The sequence below is a fragment of the Ascochyta rabiei genome, chromosome 2 (assembly GCF_004011695.2).
Source record: "Ascochyta rabiei chromosome 2, complete sequence".
NCBI lineage: Eukaryota > Fungi > Ascomycota > Dothideomycetes > Pleosporales > Didymellaceae > Ascochyta > Ascochyta rabiei.
The window spans coordinates 1967264-1986327 of NC_082406.1; the positions used below are offsets into that span (position 1 = coordinate 1967264).

The window sequence follows — 19064 nt, forward strand, 5'->3', positions numbered from 1 at the left end:
AAGCGAGGCCGTACCACGACCAGAGACACTCCTCGCCGCCTCAAGGAGAAAAAGGAGTCACTGCCGCACTTGACTCCACTCTAGCATCCCCAACTCTAGCCTCTCCAGCGCAAGCTTAACCGCGTACTCATCGACCATGTACTTGACATCGAGATACTGCTTGCTATGCGGTCCGAATGTAGCGAGCGCGTTGCGGAGAGACGACTGCAGCTGTGTCGACTGATTAGCAGAGTTGTTTCGAATGCAAAGGTAGGGGGAGTGGGTGGGAGGGCGCTACGTCTACGGGCTCTTGTGGCACGTACTGAGAGAAGAAGGTCGTCTGGCTGGGTTGGCATGTTGGGCGATGCTGTTGCTGCTGTTGTTTGTGGATGTTGGTGGGTTGACAGCCGAAGTTGCGGTCAGCCCACTTCGCTAGCGTGCTTTCCTCCCATTGACTGTGGTTCATGGATCGCTCACGAGAGTCACAGTAGTCTGAGCTTGTAGTGATATGATTGCTGAGTTGGCGTAACGCCGCCCTATCTATACTATACAACGTACAAGACTGTGCCTGAACCAACCCAGACCAGTAAGCGGCGTAAAGCAAGACGCCGGCTGCATGCCCAATGACCAATTTCGATACTTTGACTTGTGTAAACACCAAACGCCATGCTGAACAAAACCCACGATGCGCCAAGTATCTTACCAAACGCCACATGGTATCTTGAAGTAACAACAATAATCTTCCTCGCCGTGATGTCATGCCGCATGCGACATTGCTAGAAACTAACGTATCCGGTGTCTTCGCCACCAGGCTCGTCCATCCACCCACCCCCGACCTCGCTGAGTCCAGGACCGTGGTGGTGGTTTCCACGAGCCATGCCTTCGCCTTCGCCACGCTCCACCCATTCTTCGTTGATGTCGCGATAGATGCGCTGAAAATACAACCGCAGTGATCGAAGACCCCGCAGGTAGCCTCTGTCCACCTCGTCCGGGTCCCTAGGCGGACAGGGTGCGCCCTCAAGCGTGTCTTCGGCAGTAACGCAGTTGGCAAAGTCGACGATCCTGAGCTTGATTTCTGATTTGTCCTTTGGCGGCGACACATTTAACGTGGGTGCTGGGCCTGGAGAAGTAGGGCCAGATGGTGCAGCCGAAGGTGCAGCAGACAGGTCATCACCGCTCGGGGTCGCGAGCCCATTTTGCTGAGATGCGCTCTCCTTATCTTTCTGTTCGCCATCGGCCTGATCGTACATCATGAGAAGACTGCTGGCATAGAATCTGTAGCCCGGCAGTTTCCTGATCTTGCGTTCGAGCTGACTGATCTTCTCCAAAATGACGGGAATATGTCGATTGGCTGCCTTGTATCCAGTGCCGTCCCAGAAGAACTTCTTGAGCGCGTCCTGGAATTCCTTACCGGCCTTGAGATCACGACCGTAGTACTTGTCCTCAAAGATATAACTCTGGGTCTTCACATTCCATATCTGCATGCCACAGACACGAACGCCAAGCTCACGGCTCGTCGTCATCTGACATTTGCGACGCTGCGACCGTTGCTTCTTCTCATTGGCTTCGACGCCATACTGACGGGTACCCATCTTGAGGTCGAATACGCAAGGCCGTGACATGCCTGCAGTCAGGTCCTCAAGAAGGATGAAGTGCTGTACACGCTCGTCAGGTTGTTGCTGAGCTTCTTCGGGGTTCGCAGGTTCTTTGATTGCATAGGGCTCTGCTGTCTTTTTAGGTGTGACTGGAGCCGGGGGCATCAGGCCTTCCGAGTCATTAGTGGTGTTATTTGCGGATGGTAGACTATCAGAAAGCAGCCGCTGATTCTTTTGAGGGCTCTTGGTAGGGGATAGTGAGGTCCGGTCCTCATCCATGGCAAAGACTTCTTCCTCGCCATCCCCACCATAGCCTTCCTCTTCATAAAACTCGAGGTTGTGTCTCCTATCAGAGTCCAGCCCTAGGGGCCTGCGCACAAGTCCACTACCGGAGTGTCTTCGTCGAGGAACGTTGTTTGGAGATGGCTGCAGCAACTCTGGGTTCCGCGTCCTCAGCTCTTCAGGCGAACCGAAACTGACGGCGAGCTCGCTTGCGTCCGCAGCTTGTCGACGTGCTTCGGCGTTGGCCTTCAGAATCTGCTTACGCGGGGACTCTTCTCTGAGTCCAGGCTGCAGGACAGAGACATCTGTGCTATTTCGTCTCATCGACGGTGCGGATCCAGCCACAGATTGTGCACTATCGCCACCCATTCTACGAGCTCCAATACCATGGTGCTGGTGACGTTGGCGTTGATGAATGGTGGGTGGCGCAAATACCTGACGAAGCACTTCTTCTTGCAGCTTTCGGTTGATAGTAGTAACGCCCCAACTGCTGTGGTGCTTCATCGGGGGTCTTTCCGAGCTGTTTGAAGAGTAGTCTTGCACACTTTGATTTCTTCTGTGGTACTGCGAGGAGAACGAGCCATTGCCGGACCAGGGGTCTGGTGTAGCCGATCGTGGTGGAACACCGAACAGGTCGTCCGGGATGATGTGCCGGTTGTTGGCAAAGATGACCTGTGGTGCAGGCATCTGCTGTTGTGAATGACTAACAACCCTGGGTTGATCTTCGGCTTTCGCCTCCTGAGAGGCTGCTGGCGCTTTGCCATTGGGTGGATTGACGGCTTGTGCGTTCGGAGCCGTGGATTCTGTTTCTGCTTTGGTCTTGTCTTTTTTCTTCTTCTTTGGCGCTTTGCGATACGTAACATTCAAAACTCCAATGTATCTAAAGCGACAGCAGAACGTTAGCGATCCGTACCAAAAACAAACAGAGGGGCTGACATCTTTGCTGAAGTTTCAGCCTTGAAGCAAAATGTCTCAGTGTTGGTGGTCGTACCTTGGCAAGAAATCCAGCAACTCAGGATGGTGCCGCTCGACCGTCTCGTAAAATTCATTCTCGCGGTTGTTGAGCTGCTTGCAAACTGCTCTCCTCGAGAAGCGGTACACGGTGGAATGACCGCCCACTTGATGGTTGTACGGTTTCAGCTCCACAGCGCCAAGCGGTGCTGGCGGCTGTGGTGCAGGCGCTGTCGCAGTCTTGTGCTCGGGCTTGATTATCGTGGCAGTGGGCGTCGTGCCTAGGTCGTCAGTCGCACTCGATTCATATCCAAGAAGAGACTGTGTGGACTCTGCTAGCGATTCCATTTCAGATTCAGATTCAGCTGAAAATGCATCAAACGACGCAGATGTCGACGGGTTGTCGTTCTCTTTCTGCACTGATGCTGTCGCAGCGAGGTCACCATGTAGGCATTGATTGGTATCTTGGGACTGTAGAGAAATTTCTACTTCTTCAGGAGTTTTAACAGCCTCTCCTGTATCCCAACCTCTGGGTACTTTGCCCGCATGAATTGAATCTCTCTTACGGCTATCGTCCATCTCCGATCGTCCTGTCTCCTCAGCTGAAGGAACCAGCTCGGCTGCTTTGTGCTGGCGATGGGGGAAATACAGCGCGGACGAAATCTGTTCTCGCTCCGAGTCTTCATCCTCTTCGGATGCCGGTGATTGGTTCGCGTCTTTCTCTTTGGGTTGAAAGTAATCATTCGGCTCATCCTGAGACTGCGGGCTTCTAGCTCTGGATGCGTGTGCATGAAGTTTGTTCAGGACTGAAGCTGGTAGGCTTCTCGACATGGACGATCCTGGAAGGGCACCAGGCGTGAGATTGGTGAAGTTCCTGATCTCTTCCAGAAGAGGCCATGGTAGCTGGCGCTTTTTATCCGTTTGCATAGCGGCGGCCGACGAGAGAGCTGAGTCATTGTCCTTGGACGCCGAGCCAGGGATCTCAAAGTAGGATTCAACATCCTCGTGGTGGGGCGTTTGAACGACGGACGTTGGGCGTGATACTTGCTGGAGCGAGTGCGTCAGAGCGTCGGCATCCACTTCTTCAGAAAGTGTGGAGAGTGCGTTGTCGGTAGGACGGCGGTCCTTGGATCGAATCTCCCGCTTCTGCTGCTCTTCAGGACCCTCTGCATCTTTGAAGACACGGAGGAAGTGGCTCGCCTTCCGACTGCGTCCTGAAGATGGTTGCTCCGTCTTGGGTAGCGTTGCTTCAATCTTCTTCACAGCTTGATCCTCTAAAGCTAAGTCTTCGTGCGCAGCGCTGCCTCTAAAAGGCACAGGCTTCCCTTCTCGCCATTCCCTGTTCCGGCGCCTCTCTTCGGTATCAGTCAATGCCTTGGATAGAGGGGCGTGAGCGTCTACGTTGTGCGGTGTGGACGATCGGCGGACAGGAGAATCGACAGGACTCATGTAGGGCGGGGGGCTGTGGCGGACGCCTTGGAGCCCCGCGACGGAATCAATTGGGGTGTGTTGAGCGAACTGGGTTGCCAGGATAGACTGGGAGTGGTGGAGGGCTACGGGAGGGTAGGTCGACTCCTTGGTGCGGAAGAAGGGCGGGTCGATCAGTCGCCTCTGCAGCGGGGCTGGTACGGCCATGTCTGACAAGCTGTGCGCAGGGGCATCGTCGTTTGACGCAGTCGTGTGTGCTGCGTTGGCGCGCGGGGAGGAGATGGGGCTGTCCGACGCTAGATAGGTGGTGGAGAAGATGCTGTCGCGCTCGTCGAGCTGGGGCCGGTCCAAGGACGACTGCCAGAGGCTCTTCTCCGGGGCAATGGGCGCCGTCTTGGAGCGGCCAGTCTGCGAGAGCTTGCGTGGTGTCACGACGGGCTGCTCCGGAGAGGCGCGCAGTGGCTGGAAGACGGCAGAGCTGGGGGTTTGCGGCGCATTTGACCTCACCGACGCGGGAGGTGAGGCATTTCCTTGGGCGTCCGAATGCGGTGACATGGGGGCGACATTGGTCAGGTTCGCTGTGAGGCCGTCGTCGGTGGGCGTGGCAGACGGTGTGGCAGATATTGCCCGACAGGCCTGGAGGTCTTCGCGGCGGGCCAGGACAGCCGTCGTTGGGTGCGGCAAGGGCACAATCGGCCGGCTTAGCGTGGGCGCAAGGTGCGAGGCGCGCGGTGTGCTGGCGGAGAGCTGCAAGCCTTCGCGGTCTTGGAAGCCAGGATAAGGGTACAGCCGTGCAGTGAGCGAGGATTGCAGCCGTGCAGCGAGTGAGGATGGCGAGAGGCCCACGTTCTGGCGTCGAGTGGCCGTGTGTGGATAGCCCGTCACGCCGCAACGGACGGCGCACAGATAACTTAATTGGCGAAAGCTCAAGCCAATGACGTCGCCGTGTGCTGCAACACCGTCGACGGCCAGCGACGCTGTGTCGTGCGCTCAGTACTTAGAGCGAGCGTTGCGTCTAGCACTGGACACGATTGTCGTGTCGTGTCGTCTGCAGGATACTGCCTCGCCAGCTCTGCCAGCCCTGCCAGCCGTTGCGCAATCGTCTGCTGGCACCTTCTACCGCCATGAGCACCCCCGTGGATGGGGCTTGGGCAGGAGCAGGTGGGTCTCACAACAAGAACGGAGAACAGCACGGCATCGTTATCGTTATCGCGTCGACCACCCAAACATGCATTGCTGTCCACAGTCCACATGCCACCGCACCTCGCCTCTACCCTACGCCGTCCGCTGGCCGTCGTCAAGCGGTAACAAGCCGTCCTAGACCGTGCACTTGGTTCATGCCAGACCACCCTCCCGCTCTCCGCACCGGCTCCCATCGTCGTGCCCAAACTTTGTACCAGCCTGCAAGCGTGGTTTTCCCTAGGTCCCATCACCAGCTCTGTCGCGGCGACACAAGCTTCCACCCTTCTGGGCCACTTGCGCAGGAATATGCACAGGGCCGTTTGACGACCCGTTTTTGCCGCCCAATCATCCACGAACGTGGCCTCTCACCGCAACTGCAACCGGGCTGCTGCACCCTGCCTTTCTCATCCACGCCTGCAGCTCTTGTCGCGGATCTCGGCGGGTGATAGAGGAGTGTACCCTCTCAGAGCGAGCGTGAGGTCGAGGCCGTAATTGTCGGGCGTCTGCCGGCATTGGCTTTGCCCAGAAGTTGCTTCCACCCACCTCTCGACATGGCCTCAGGGTTCATCATCTAGGCCGTTTAGGAAACGCTCTGTAAAGTCGGTATTCGGCCCGAAGTCTAGTGAGGTGTGCAAGTCAAGCTGAGGCAGCTTTACCTCATTTGCAGTGCGTTGAGGTGATTGAGATGCGAGCTTGGACACATACAAGGACGACTTCTCCTGGGCGAAGCTCCGCGGTGTAGGCGAGTTCTTCTGCTTGAGTGGCACTCGCCCGACCGATGGTGTGGGGCTCTTTGCGGTGGTGCTCTCGGTGGACTTGGAGGCCAAAGCAAACCGCAGGCTACTTCGCCGTGGTCGCTCGCTGCCCTTCTTTACTGTACTGAAGGCAAAGGGAGACGCGGCGTTGAACAAGTCTTGTGTACTAACCGGTGGCCCACGGTGCTCACTGCCCCCTACCAAACCGCAAAAGGACTCGTCCAAACGAGCATTGAAGACTGACAAAGGCGTGATTGCGGGACTGGGTTGGAGCAGAAGCGGCGGTGGTGTGTTCTGTGCCGGCTGGGACCACGGTCGAAGGGTCGTGGACGAGGTTGAAGACTGCGATGAGTCCTCTTGAAATTCAAGCTGTGCCAAAAGCATTGCGGCTTGCGTAGAGTACTGCGATTGCTTGGACCGGTGCGACTCTTGCTGTATGTCTTGGATCTCTGCAACTTCCTCATTGTCGACCAAGACGACGCTCCCATCAGCTGCCTCAGCGACAGCATGCGGTACTGCAATCTCAGATGCGCCAGTCTCGACCACAAGAGCTACTGGCTCTGGACGTACGCAGGTTGGACCGCCGTCCTTCTTCCTAGGCATTGGTGACGAGCTGAAGTTAACAGTGCGCGGTTTCGCCTTCGGTGCATTGCTGCCTTCTCCCCTTGGGTTCCCGACTCTTCGGTATAGGAAACCAGTGGAAGAAGCCGGCGCCGGAGAAGCGACCAGGTTGTGGCGCAGCTTGTTAGATATGTCATACTCTGTTGTGTGAGTTGCTGACGATGGTCGGCGTCTTGTGGCTGGCATAGGCTTCTCACTGGCGAGTCGTTCAGCAGATCTTTGTACGTTGTCCCTGGGTGACTGACTTCCCATTCCTGCAGCGCCACGCGTTGGGCTTGACTGTGGTACCTGGACTGTAGCCGGCATCTTGTACGTGGTTGCTGGAACGAGAGATTCGAAGGACTGAGCCAACGGCGGCTGTGCTACACGTGCTTGCAAGGAAATGACAGTGGGTGTTGTCTGCGCGTTTTGAGCAGCCTGACTACTGCGAGCTTCGTCTTCCTGCGCCGAGTCTGCTCGAAGCCTAGAGGAATCCGGGGCGTCCGAAGATGATGTTGTGTGTGACGAATCCTGGACTATTGTATATTGTTTCACAGTCGTGGCTGATTTTGTTGGGAGTGACGAAATATCCATTGATGCGGAGGCGCTGGACCGCAATTCGTCTGGAGGTGTTGCACGAATGGGCAGTGGTCGACCCCCCAAGGGTTCTCCGGGAAGCGCGAGCTGCAGGCTTTGCCGAGTGTTGCATGCATGGGTTCTGCGCTGTCGTGTTGGAGATTTGTCGATCTGGCTGTTCTCCGGCAAGGTCATGGAGGCAGCAGGACGGCGCAGCCAGAAGGGATTCGCAGGGCTGTGGTTGGCGATGAACTGTTCGGTCTCGACGCTGAAGAAGTCAGTCGCACCGGACAAGTCGTCCTCGTCTGGCAGAGGGGCGGTAGCAGGTAGCGGTTCGAATTCGGGCTGGCTGTACGTGTGCTCCTCCGTGTGTCCAACCGCCCTAGAGGCCTCAGGGGAAGCCGCGTGCGACGCCTTTGATCGTCTTTTCGCTTGCCCCACCGATGGTTCGTTCCCGCTCTTGCCTTGTCCATCCGCTCTCGCCTTTACGTCTCTCGCCCACGGATTCTTCCAATCGCTCGTGAAGGGGCCCTTGAGGCTTGCCGTAAGTATGATGGGGGGGTTCCCACGCAGGCACTGGCGCGCTATGGCCTCGATCCGGCGCCGCTTTGCCGAACGGAGCTGTGCATCGTGGTGTTCGGCGGGCCGGTCTTGGACGAGATCGCTGGGGTCGATGGACGAGGCTGTCAAGTCCAGTCCCCGCTTGAGGCAAGGATGCAAGGTAGAGGGCATGGCCTATGTGCGACGCATGCAGCTTGCAGCGGACCTCTGTCTCCACCGCTTGAGGGTGCCTGCACTCTGCGCTCGAGATGTGCCGTGGGCGGTGAGGTGACTGTGGGAGGTCGAGAGTCGGTGGTGTGGCGCAGGGCGGGCGTGCATGTCGTGCATGCAGTGTGCACACCAAGGTCGTGTGGGCCAGCCGCGAAGAAAGCAAGCGCTAGACGGCTGAGTGGGGCGCACGACCAGGGCAGTCGGCGTGCATAGGACAGCAAGCGGCGGGGCGTCTCCAGGTCTGCGCAGCTCGTCGTGCTCGCCGTGGGATGGCTTGCGGGCGGCATGGCGGAGCGGGTGGCATGGTTGCCGGGGCAACGGGGCAAGGGCGGTCGATCCAGCCGTCGATCCACCAGCTCACCGCATCCGTGTTGAGGCTAGGAAGCGCGAACACCAGCCCACCCCGTCCATTTGTATTGCTGGCCCCCGACGCTTGCTTGCTTGCTTCGCGCCCACGCCCACGCCCTCGCCCTCGCCCCCGCCCTCGCCGTCTGTCCCATGCCCTGACGCGCGCCCGCTGCCCGCCCCGCGCCTGCGCCTGCGCCTGCGAGTGCGACTGCGATTGCGACCACCACAACAACCACCACCACCACCACCACCACCACCGCCGCCGCCACCACCACCACCACCACCACAACAGCCTCGCGCCGCGCCCAACAGCCACAACAATGGCCGACATCTCGCAGCCATGGCTCGACGATCTGAGCGAGGAGTGGGTACCACAGCAGCCGACCCCGCCCGCCGACTCGCCCGCCGACTCGCCCATGCCTGCGCCCTCGCCCGCCGCCCACAGCGCGCCGCCCAAGCCCCGCAGTCGCCTCCCCCGCCTCAGACACTCGTCCGGCTCCTTCTCAGACATTCAGCCACGCAGCAACCTGCGCCCCACCAAGCAGCGAAACGCCCTCGCCGAGCGCAGCCACAGCGACTCCAACGTCGTCTCCCCTGCCGCCTCGCGCAACGTCTCCCACGCCGACCCCGCCCGCCATGCCGCGCAGTCCTTCACCACCGACTCGCAGGGCTCCCTCCTGTACGGCACCGTCGCCATATCCTCGGCCAAGGCAAACGGCCACTACGAGACCCCCGAGTGGAAGCGCCGCTTGGTCAAGGGCGAGGGCGGCGAGCAAAAGGACCTGTTTGGCCCCTCCGGCCTCGAGAACATCTTTGCAAAGCCAGCAGGCAGCCCCTCGGAAGCCGCCGCCGCCCCGCCCAAGCGCAAGCTGGGCATGCTGCGCGGCCTGTCTGCCATGCCCTCGAGCCCACCGCCGTGGCCCGCAGCCGCCAACGATTCGGAGCTCCAACAGTCCGTCTCGCACTCCGAAAGTCAACTGCACCGCCGGCAAGACTCCCAGCAAGCGCCGTCCATCGCCGACCCAGACGAGTCGCTGTCAGCTGCACTGCAAGAACCCGCCCGCACCGTGAGTGGCCAGATCGAATTCGAGAACGAGCAGTTCAGCCCCGTCTTCATCAACACCGAGCTCGAGATTGGGCAGACCCCCGATCCTGTCCTCGCCTTTCGAGGCTCCGAGCTGGCCAACAGACTGCGCCAGATTGGCTCGCCCCCGCCCGACCAGCACGATTCGATACCGGAAGAGAGCTCGCTAAACTACACGCGAGAAGACTCGTCCTTTGCCCGCATACAGGACGACTCGCTGCCCGAGGGACTGCCAGCCGGCACGCCAGACATCGCCGACGTGGGGCGATTCGTCCAACTTCGAAGAGGCGGCTACTCTCAAGAAGGCTCCTTTCGGAGACGACCACTGAGTCCCTCGCCCGAGCGCGCGCCTACAGCCCAAGGCACGGCTCGCAGCAACTTCTCGGCCCAGACAGCCATCAGGGATGCACAACCTGCCGCCAGCGACTCCGCCATTGCCGATGATGAAGACAGCCCAAAAACCCCCCATCGACGAGCGAATCATTTCCTGAGCCCCGATCGAGCAAAGAGTTCAGGCAGTCCTCTGAAACTGTTTGGCGCCCACGACACCTTTACGAGCAACCGGTTAATAAGACGACTGAGTCAACTGGAATACAAACCAGACTCCACCACCTCAAGCAGCGTACAAGACAGCAAGATGGAAGCTGCCAGACCGGTGCAGAACAAGTCTAGGCTGACTTCCGTCGAAGAAGTGAGTGTCGTCCATAGCGGCCTGTCTCAGCTACCAGAAGCTCAGCTGCCATCGCCACGTCGGGTGAGTGCCTTTGGGCAAGGCCAGCTTAACAAGTACCAGTTCGACGCAGACTACTCCGTACTGTCCTCAGATGTGTCAGATGCCCAGGATGATAGTGCGCCTGAGGACTCGCCCACAAGTGATGTTGCGCCTCCTGGCAGTCGCCCGCCCTTCAAGTTCCAGCTCGATGAGTCGCCTACGCGCGGATCGTCGCGGACTACAAGACAATCTTCGCGACACGTATCGAATCCATTCCGGGTGGCAAGCCGATCAGGTCCACAGTTTAAGCGACATGTGGCTCCGCCAAAAGTGGAGGAAGAGTTGGATGAACATCAGGACTATGCGGATGGCAAGCGAGGCCCGACCTCACCGTTCAAGAACCCTACACCCAAGCGTCGAAGGACTATAAACTCAACCTTCGAAGAAAGTGAAGTCGTCGACCCCCACAGCGAAACAGGACCACCCGCAACTCAAGACTCACATGCAGCAATTCAAGCAGTCCTTGCACAGAAACATTACGACAACGATCATGGAGCCCCTGTTCACGCAGCGGATCCGGACATTCTAGCTCGACGACACATTCTGAGGCCTCGCAACCCAACCCCTAGCCAACGTAGGCGTGAGGAAATCGAGGCTGAAATCATGGAGGCTACAGAGGCCTTTATGCAGGCTTCCCCGAAGCTGAACACAATACGCGAACAGCTAGAACCATCCATGGTTTCAGATGACAGCGAGGAGCAAGACCGGGCCACCGCAGTGGCAAATGAGGTTGCCATGTTCACGATGAAGCGGCAAGCCATGCGGAACCAGAGCCGCAAGCGATCTGTGACAACACAGGATTTCTTAGATGAAGCACTGAAAATCATGAACTTCATCCGTACAAAGGGCAGGCCTACCAGTGGGCTCGGGGATCTTGAAGAGACGGATGCTGAGTTCAATATACCGGAAGGCGCGAGTGAACAACCATCAACGTCACTAACGTTCGAACGACCGCCTAGCCGGGAAGGTCATCGCTCTGCCTGGCGAGATCCCAACAAGCGTGACTCTGACCCCAGTGTCATCACGCATCTGCGAAAGTATGAAGAGAAGGAGTCGGATACCTTCCTAAACTCGTCACTGAATTCTGTAAAGATCTCGAGAATGAAAAGCACAGTGCCGGAGGAAATCAACATGGTTGTGGAAAAGGACGACATCCGAATCACTGACCATCGCAGTCGGCCATTTGCACCGGATGACAGCGAATACGACCCTAGCGGAGCCCGGCCTCAAACTGGCCAATCCGCCGGCTCATCTCTGGGACATACTATTGCTACGAACGTATCACGCCGCTCTGATCAAGTTGCAACCCTTGCGCCAGAGGCAGTCGCACACCTCATTCCACATCAAATTGCGGGCATGAGCTTCAACCGCGAGAAGAAGATCTGGGTTCGTCAGAAGAGTCCTTCCAAGGAGCATCGCCGTCCTGAAGAGGATCACAGTAGCATGAACCAGAGCGAGGAAGACCCGTTTGGTAACATCCCAGATCTGTCAGTGAGCGAGACGAGGGACAACACTGCGCAAATGGAGTCGCCATCATACCCTCAACCCACCGCAGAAACCCTCCTAGACGATGACGAGGCTGGAGATGAAGCGCGTCCTATGACATGCGCAAGTTCGGTCCCTTCAAAGGCTTCCAACAACTTCGGATGGAGCTTTACAAAGACAGAAACACGAGCCACCTCTTGCAGCACACAGGTTCCCCGCAGGCGAAGTGCCAACAAGGCTCTGCCTCTTCCGACTACCTACGCAATCCCAGAGTCTGATGAAGATGATATTGAACACGAGATCCAGTACTTCGAGGGGCGCGATGCGGCTATGCCAAACGCGCCGCATGCCCGCGTTCGCGACATCACAATCTCCTTCGCGGAGCGTGAGCTAGGAGGCATTGAACGACGACACACCGAACCTCCACATCATTTGGGGCAACCGCAACGGGGGTTCTCGGGCGTATCGCAGTCGAGCAAACCCACATGGGCCCACACAAACGGCACAAGCACACTGCCCAGGACGCGGCCAAACCAAAGACCAAGATTCAACGGTGACGGCGACCTATCGATTTTAGAAGAATTGCCTTCAAAGAACTATCGCATGGAGCTCTCGATGAATGTTTCCGCACCGGTTCTTGGGCAAGGCAAACAAGACACGCTATTTGTAGCACCATCGTCGCCACTCAAGGGAGATGTCACCTTCATGCTCAGTGACTTGCCCGACTTCACTCTCAACCAAATTGACGAGTTCGAGCATCCGGATCGGGTAGTAGTCAAGCATGATGGTACTCGACTTTCCAAGACACTCGAGGACCGTTACGCACAAGGTACCGCCGAACTTGTGAAAGCACTACAGGATGTTGAGCCAGACGAGCCTTACTGGGAGGATCTTCGTGAGATTGCATTGCGCGACAGAGACCTCGGCAGTCTGCACCGTCTCGATGAGCTTTGCTACCGGCTTGAAGAGCTTGATGTCTCAAACAACCAGATCAGCCAGGTTGAGGGTATCCCCTACGCCATGCGACGGCTGAAAGCACAGAATAACTGCTTGAACGGACTCACCTCTTGGGCAACGCTGGGCAACCTGCAGCACCTCGATGTATCGAACAACGACATCGACAGCCTAGATGGACTCGCCGAGCTGGTTCATCTGCGAGTACTGAGGATTGACAACAACAAGTTGAAAACGCTCGATAGTATCTTGCATCTTGATGGCCTTATAGAATTGCATGCGGGAGGCAACGATATCGACCTCGTGGATTTCGCGCGTTCGAACCTGTAAGTTGCGTTCCATTTGTCGATCAAAGAACTCGCTGACGTGAATCCAGGAAATCTTTGACGGACCTCGATTTGCACAAGAATCGCTTGCTGGAGATACGAAATGTACATCGCCTGTCGCAGCTCCAGCACCTGAACCTGGGTATGGCATACCTTCCTTGTAGCACGACCACGCTAATATGTGTAGATGATAACGAGCTCGATGAGTTCCCGCTGTCGGATACGCCGACGGAACCTTGCAAGCACTTACGATCCATTCGCATCTGCCGAAACGGTATGACACTACTCGATGTCGACAGACATTTCCCAAGACTCGAATCTCTCTACGTTGACGGCAACTCGTTGACACACGTCTCTGGTCTCGAGCACCTTCGACGCCTCCGCACTTTCTCGGCAAGGGAGCAGATTCTGGGCACTGACTTGGATGCGGAAACGTGTGTCAGCAACCTTGTCAGAAACACCGATGTCCACAATCTTTACATTTCCCTTAACTCAGCATACACCCTGGGCATCACACAGCACCTCATGAACCTTCAGCGGCTGGAGCTCGCGTCCATGGGGCTGAAAGAGCTGCCCGACAATTTTGGTCAACTGACACCAAACATTCGATCGGTAAACCTTAATTTCAACTCTCTACGGGACCTCCGTCCGTTGCTCAACATCAAACGACTAAGCGAACTCCTGCTGGTAGGCAACAAACTCGAGCGTTTGCGCCAAAACGCAATGGTCTTGGGCAAGTTCTCGTCTCTTTCGAAGCTTGACTGGCGCGACAATCCGGTCACACTTCGCTTCTACGCTTCAACCTCGGAAAACAGAATCATGTCGCTTAGGCAGAATCCAGATGATGAGCAGCTCACGGATCGATTCGTGCTCCCCCGAGGTGACATCGAAGCAGATGAGCAACACCAGTCCCGGCTTGACTACGAGACGCGTATCAGACGCCGCGTCACCGAAATGATGCTGGCTAATCTTTGCCGGGACCTTCGTGAGCTCGATGGCCTACCCTTCGACAAGGCTCGCGTCTTGGTCAAGGACGACGTCTGGGAGCGATTAACCAGGCTTGGTGTCATCAGGCGCAAGCAGCCTGAGAAGACAAACGACGATAGTTATTAGAAGAAGTAAAGTCAAAGCGCAGGTCGTTGTATGATTGACGAAGTATTTTGGCAGGCACAAGCTTAAAACAATTGGGATAGGGGTAAGCTTGGGCGTATATTGTATATCTGGGACAGGGCTTAGCGGTTTGGATACATTGTTTGGCCTATGGAGTTGGAAGGTCTACTTGGGAACAGCGTCACATACACGAGCGAGCATTCTGTTTTTTTGAAGCGACGTTGCATCGCATGCTTGACGCGAGTTTTGTTTCTAGCAATTGTACATGCACAGACTGGAATTCGTCTGCTCTTTCCTCACAGTGCACTGCTCGTTTGACGACGTGGCTCCCCCCGCAATCGATCTGAGACGGCAAGTGACCGCTCGGGCCTGTGCACCCAATCATACCAATCAAAACGGCCCTTCCTCGACAGCGATCGTAAGAGCCCACAATTCTCCAACTCAACATGGACCTCACATAAACTCCATTCTTCTTTCAATCTATCGTTGCAGCCATGTCTTCCATCTCCAAGGATGAAAGGGCGTTACAGCTCGCGCAGGCCGCGAGTGAGAGCCTCGCGTCTGGTGACTTGGCGGCCGCGGCTAGCAAACTACGTGAGGCTACGAGCATCGCACCAGACAATGCGCAGATCAGAGAGGCATGGGGAAAGCTGAGGCAAGAGGAGGACAAGAGCGAGTTTTTAACCATCTGCAAAGTTTGGGTGCAGAGCAAAGATGAAGCCGACGGCGAACGCGCGTTGAAGTCGATGAAAGATCGACCCTTGAAACAGAAAGAAGCCGAACAGGCAATGCAGATCCTCAACGACTTCAAAGACGAAGATGACGTTCTGGACCAAGTTACCGGCGAGCTTTTGAAAAACGTCGGTGCCCAGATGTGGCTTGCACAGGCCGTGCGAGAGCGGCCCACTAGGAGCTACTACGAGCTGTTCCCTCGCGGAGACGACTCTATTGACGGACTGCTCAAAGTTCTACTGAACAGAAGCCTGTGGCCTGATGACGCTACGTTCAAGGCGAGTCACAGAGACGTTTTCCAGCTCAGTCTTGCCATGATGATGGAGGAAGCGCTCGACCATCCCGAACGCGCTATGAGAGGCGTCGCGCAGCTTCTGGCCCACCACGCAAACCACCTCGAGAACATCATCGACGCCGATAGTTTTGATGTCATTCTTGCTTCTCTTGATATCCGGTTGCCTAAGACCCTCCGCGACCAAGCCACACTTGCCAGCATCAAGTTGTTTGAGCTTAGTCCGGAGACCGCAAAAGAGCTGATCTCCAAGTTCGTAACGCAGCGTGCGGAAAAGGGCGATGCAGACAACTTAGTTATCGCGTTCTCCGCAGCCGCGGCCATTTTCCCCATAGCTGCCACGGCAGCAGCTGAGCTTTTCCTTACAGACGGCTTTGTCAGCACGCTGGTTCCTGTAGTAGAGAAGAAGAAGTCCTACAAGTTGATACAGGTGACGTTGGGGCTGATCAGTGCGGCATGTGTAGACAAGAAGTGCCGAGAAGCCATCAACCGGCACTGCAGGGACTGGCTGGACATGGTCGCAGATAGCCCCGACAAAGGACGAGCCAACCTCGCAGCGCTCATTCTGGTCAAGCTAGGCGACGAAGAGGCTCCCTCGGAGAATCCCCAGATTGTCACGCCCGCGAAGGTTGACCAGAGCGATCTAATTGCGAACTTCAAATCAATGGTCATCAGCGCCGATGCTGGCAACAAACAAGACTCTGTCGAAGGCCTGGCCTACGCGTCCCTCCAGCCAAGGTTTCGCGAAGACCTCTCGAAGGATTCCCAGTTCCTCAAGCGGCTCATCGAGACAATGAGTGCCCCATCGGTGACAGGCAACATAATCTTTGGTGGACTGACCATCTTTGCCAACATTACCATGTTCCTCCCGATTCAATCTGATGAAGAGAAGCGTATGGCGCAACTCAAAGCTTACGCCAATGTCCAGAAACCTTCGGCGCCAGATGACCTTCTTAACAACGACCATGCTACTGCAAGATGTAAGCGAGTCCTTGAAGCCGGCATCGTACCACTGCTAGTACAGATTTGTAAGAAGGGATCAGCAAACGTACTTTCGCAAAGCAGCCAGATACTCTTGAATCTCAGCAACGACAAGAAAAGCCGGGGATTGATGACACAACAAGGTGCTGTCAAACTACTCATCATTGCCTGGGAACATATGGCTTCAACCGCGGCCTCGTCAAAAACAGGCACATCGCCCTTCCCGCCCACCGCGCAGCCAGTAACTGCACAGGCGCTCTCTCGCCTTCTCATCAGCGTCAATCCCGCACTCGCTTTCAACTCTGCGTTGCCACCCGCGTCTGCGATTCGCCCTCTCCAAAGCCAGCTGTCACGTACCGAGTCATCGACGTGGCAGCTACACGCCTTCGAAGCGCTGCTTGCCCTCACCAACCTCGCATCTCTCGACGAAGCCACACAAAACCACATCATCCGCAGCGCCTTCGACACCATCGTCGACGAACTGCTGCTGAGCAACCACAGCATGCTGCAGCGTGCATCCACAGAACTCGTATGCAACCTCATGGCCTCGCCGCACTGCATTGAGAAATTCGCAGACGGCTCCCCACGCGCCAAACACCGCCTGCACCTCCTCCTCGCCATGACGGACGTCGACGACAAAGCGACGCGCAGCGCGGCCGGCGGCGCGCTAGCCGCGCTCCTGTCGTGCGGCGAGATCACAGTCACTCCGTTCCTGAAGCAGGAGAAAGGCGTCGAGTTCCTGCTGGGCTTGTGTCAGGACGACGACGACGACCTACGACACCGCGGCATCGTGTGTCTAGACAGCGTGGCCGAAGTGCCTGCGGGAGTGGAGGCGCTGAGGCGGAAGGGCGCCGTGGCGACGGTCAAAACGGTGCTGCGAGAGACGCACAGCCCGCATGTGTTGCGCGCTTGTGAGGACACACTGGCCAAGCTGGCTGCTCAGTAGATTGAGTCGTCGACTGAGCCAGCAAGACTGTCACGAATTGGGGGGGGGGGGGGGTTTCAGCTGGGATGGGAAAGCAGTCTCGATGGAGAAAGGTGGTTGTTAGCAAGCAACAAGCATAGCGTATAGCCTGTATCAGTGAATGGTACTGCAAGCATCTCGTCCAACTCGAATCGGAGTCGAAAAAGATTCATCTCAACACCTAGGATGGACACGTTAAAGCATTCTCTTTCTCTACCCTCCACAAAGCACAACCCATCTCTCTCTTTCTTTCTCTCTCTCTCCCTCTCTCTCTCTCTCTCTCTCTCTCTCTGTATTGACAAGCACCACATTCACAAGATCAAATACCAAACTCGATGCATTTCAACGGGCCCTTCCCGACGCAGCCTAAGGAAAAATAAAAATAAAATAAAATGAAATAAAAGAATGGTTTCCTCGTCCACTCTCTCCGCAAACTAGACGAACCTACACGCACAACGCAGCAAATCACGGCGTACGCCAGCCACGCCTCGCCTCGCTGCACCAAGCATGCCGTGCAACCACACTCCTCCTCCTCCTCCTCCTCCTCCTCCTCCTACTCACGTCATGGTATGGTATGGTATGGTATGGTATGGTATCGTACCACAACACCTCACGTAAGCAGCTTCAGCCCCGGGTACAGCCACAGCCACAGCCACAGCCGTACAGCCGCACATCCTCGTTTGAAGTTTCCCACTTGCAAGTCTGGCGTGTTACACAGGGGATGGAGAAGTGGGGAGAGAAAGAGAGAGAGAGGGCTAATGCAGGAGTCCTGCAATGTCCTGCACTGTCCTGCACTGTCCTGCAATGTCATGCGAGGCCATGTCATGCCATGTCATGCAGTGCGATGCTGTGTACTATGAGCATATGCTGTGGAATGGTGAAAAGTGCTATTTTGGGCTCTTTTCTTACTTTCTTCTTCTTATGTTCGCAGAGAATAATGGGAGGGGGTGGGTTGCATTTTTTTCACATGTGATAGTCACCATACCTATCACACGGCAGTCGGTAGGTTGTTGGCAGCAAGGTGGGTGCAGGCAACCATCCATGTGACTCAGTGTGCGTGGATTTCCATCTTCGTCAACGGCGTGGAGTAAACTGCAATCGCTTGCCTTGACGAGGTATTTCGGATACCGAAAATGCGTGTGTGGTTTGGGCCGGACGCCCCGAGCGCTTATGTACGGACGTTGAATGGATCGCCATGAAGGTGTGCGGCACGTGGGTGTGGGTCGATGTTGGTGCGCTAAGGCAGTGTGTGGGAAGGTCTTGCCGTGCGGTTGCAGATTGGGCCTGATGGACTGGACGTTGTGATGACGAGGACAAGTCTATGAGATCTCTGGCAGCTGAGGATGTCATGGATTGGTTCTTGTCGAGTCACAAACGACGCAGGAAATGCAACAGTGAAATCAGCTTCCAGAACCAGTCCCAAGGACGACCAGTTATCGTCCTCTCCGGCTCTCAACAGACAATCGCCCTGCTCTTCTGACATGTTCTCGTTTTGTCAGCATAGCACCAATCTTGGCTCTGATTCAATGTGCTACTCAGGCTGATGTCGAGCGCTTACATCCCGCTCGTCCCGTCATCTCGACGTCGAAATAAGCAAGTAAGCTCCGTGCTCTGTCCGTTCATGGCGAACAAGGTCCAGCTGACCTGTTTTGCGACCCAGCAAATGCATACCGCATCACATCACGTCGCCGCGGGCCGCATGTACGTGGCATGTCTCTGACCTCGTGTATCAAGATTCGGCGGGATCCGAAGAATGCTGCGGTGGCTCCCCTGTCTCATGGAAAGAAGGCCGTGTGACCACGCATCCACCACCAGTCACGTCCATTGCCAGTCAGTCGCTTCACGTTGTCGCTCAATCGGTTTGCCCAACTTTGCGGGGTAGGGAAGACGAGCTGCA

At 56.5% G+C, this 19064-nt stretch overlaps 4 protein-coding genes across 4 annotated transcripts, besides 13 other annotated features; 2 read left to right on the forward strand and 2 right to left on the reverse strand.

Annotated features, from left to right (window-relative positions):
• Positions 1–755: 755 nt before the first annotated feature.
• On the reverse strand, positions 756–4790 carry EKO05_0001527 (Inositol-hexakisphosphate kinase; the record flags this gene model as incomplete). Its single annotated transcript, XM_059635690.1, has 2 exons — positions 756–2736; positions 2848–4790. 2 exons carry the CDS (start codon positions 4788–4790, stop codon positions 756–758), a joined length of 3924 nt encoding a protein of 1307 aa, XP_059491673.1.
• Positions 4791–5974: 1184 nt separating this feature from the next.
• On the reverse strand, positions 5975–8080 carry EKO05_0001528 (uncharacterized protein; the record flags this gene model as incomplete). Its single annotated transcript, XM_038944997.1, has 1 exon — positions 5975–8080. The coding sequence occupies one exon, from the start codon at positions 8078–8080 to the stop codon at positions 5975–5977; it is 2106 nt and encodes a 701-aa protein (XP_038802286.1).
• A 488-nt stretch (positions 8081–8568) lies between these two features.
• Positions 8569–8608: a tandem repeat.
• Positions 8609–8628: 20 nt separating this feature from the next.
• Positions 8629–8686: a tandem repeat.
• Positions 8687–8754: a tandem repeat.
• Positions 8755–8774: a tandem repeat.
• A 13-nt stretch (positions 8775–8787) lies between these two features.
• EKO05_0001529 (Protein nud1) lies at positions 8788–14201 on the forward strand (the record flags this gene model as incomplete). Its single annotated transcript, XM_038937359.1, has 3 exons — positions 8788–13088; positions 13139–13230; positions 13276–14201. 3 exons carry the CDS (start codon positions 8788–8790, stop codon positions 14199–14201), a joined length of 5319 nt encoding a protein of 1772 aa, XP_038802287.1.
• Positions 8853–8922: a tandem repeat.
• Positions 14202–14692: 491 nt separating the features above from the next.
• EKO05_0001530 (SWI5-dependent HO expression protein 4) lies at positions 14693–17149 on the forward strand (the record flags this gene model as incomplete). Its single annotated transcript, XM_038944998.1, has 1 exon — positions 14693–17149. One exon carries the CDS (start codon positions 14693–14695, stop codon positions 17147–17149), a length of 2457 nt encoding a protein of 818 aa, XP_038802288.1.
• A 255-nt stretch (positions 17150–17404) lies between these two features.
• Positions 17405–17459: a tandem repeat.
• Positions 17460–17540: 81 nt separating this feature from the next.
• Positions 17541–17573: a tandem repeat.
• A 117-nt stretch (positions 17574–17690) lies between these two features.
• Positions 17691–17722: a tandem repeat.
• Positions 17723–17731: 9 nt separating this feature from the next.
• Positions 17732–17763: a tandem repeat.
• A 23-nt stretch (positions 17764–17786) lies between these two features.
• Positions 17787–17843: a tandem repeat.
• A 58-nt stretch (positions 17844–17901) lies between these two features.
• Positions 17902–17920: a tandem repeat.
• A 13-nt stretch (positions 17921–17933) lies between these two features.
• Positions 17934–17976: a tandem repeat.
• Positions 17977–18015: a tandem repeat.
• Positions 18016–19064: the final 1049 nt, after the last annotated feature.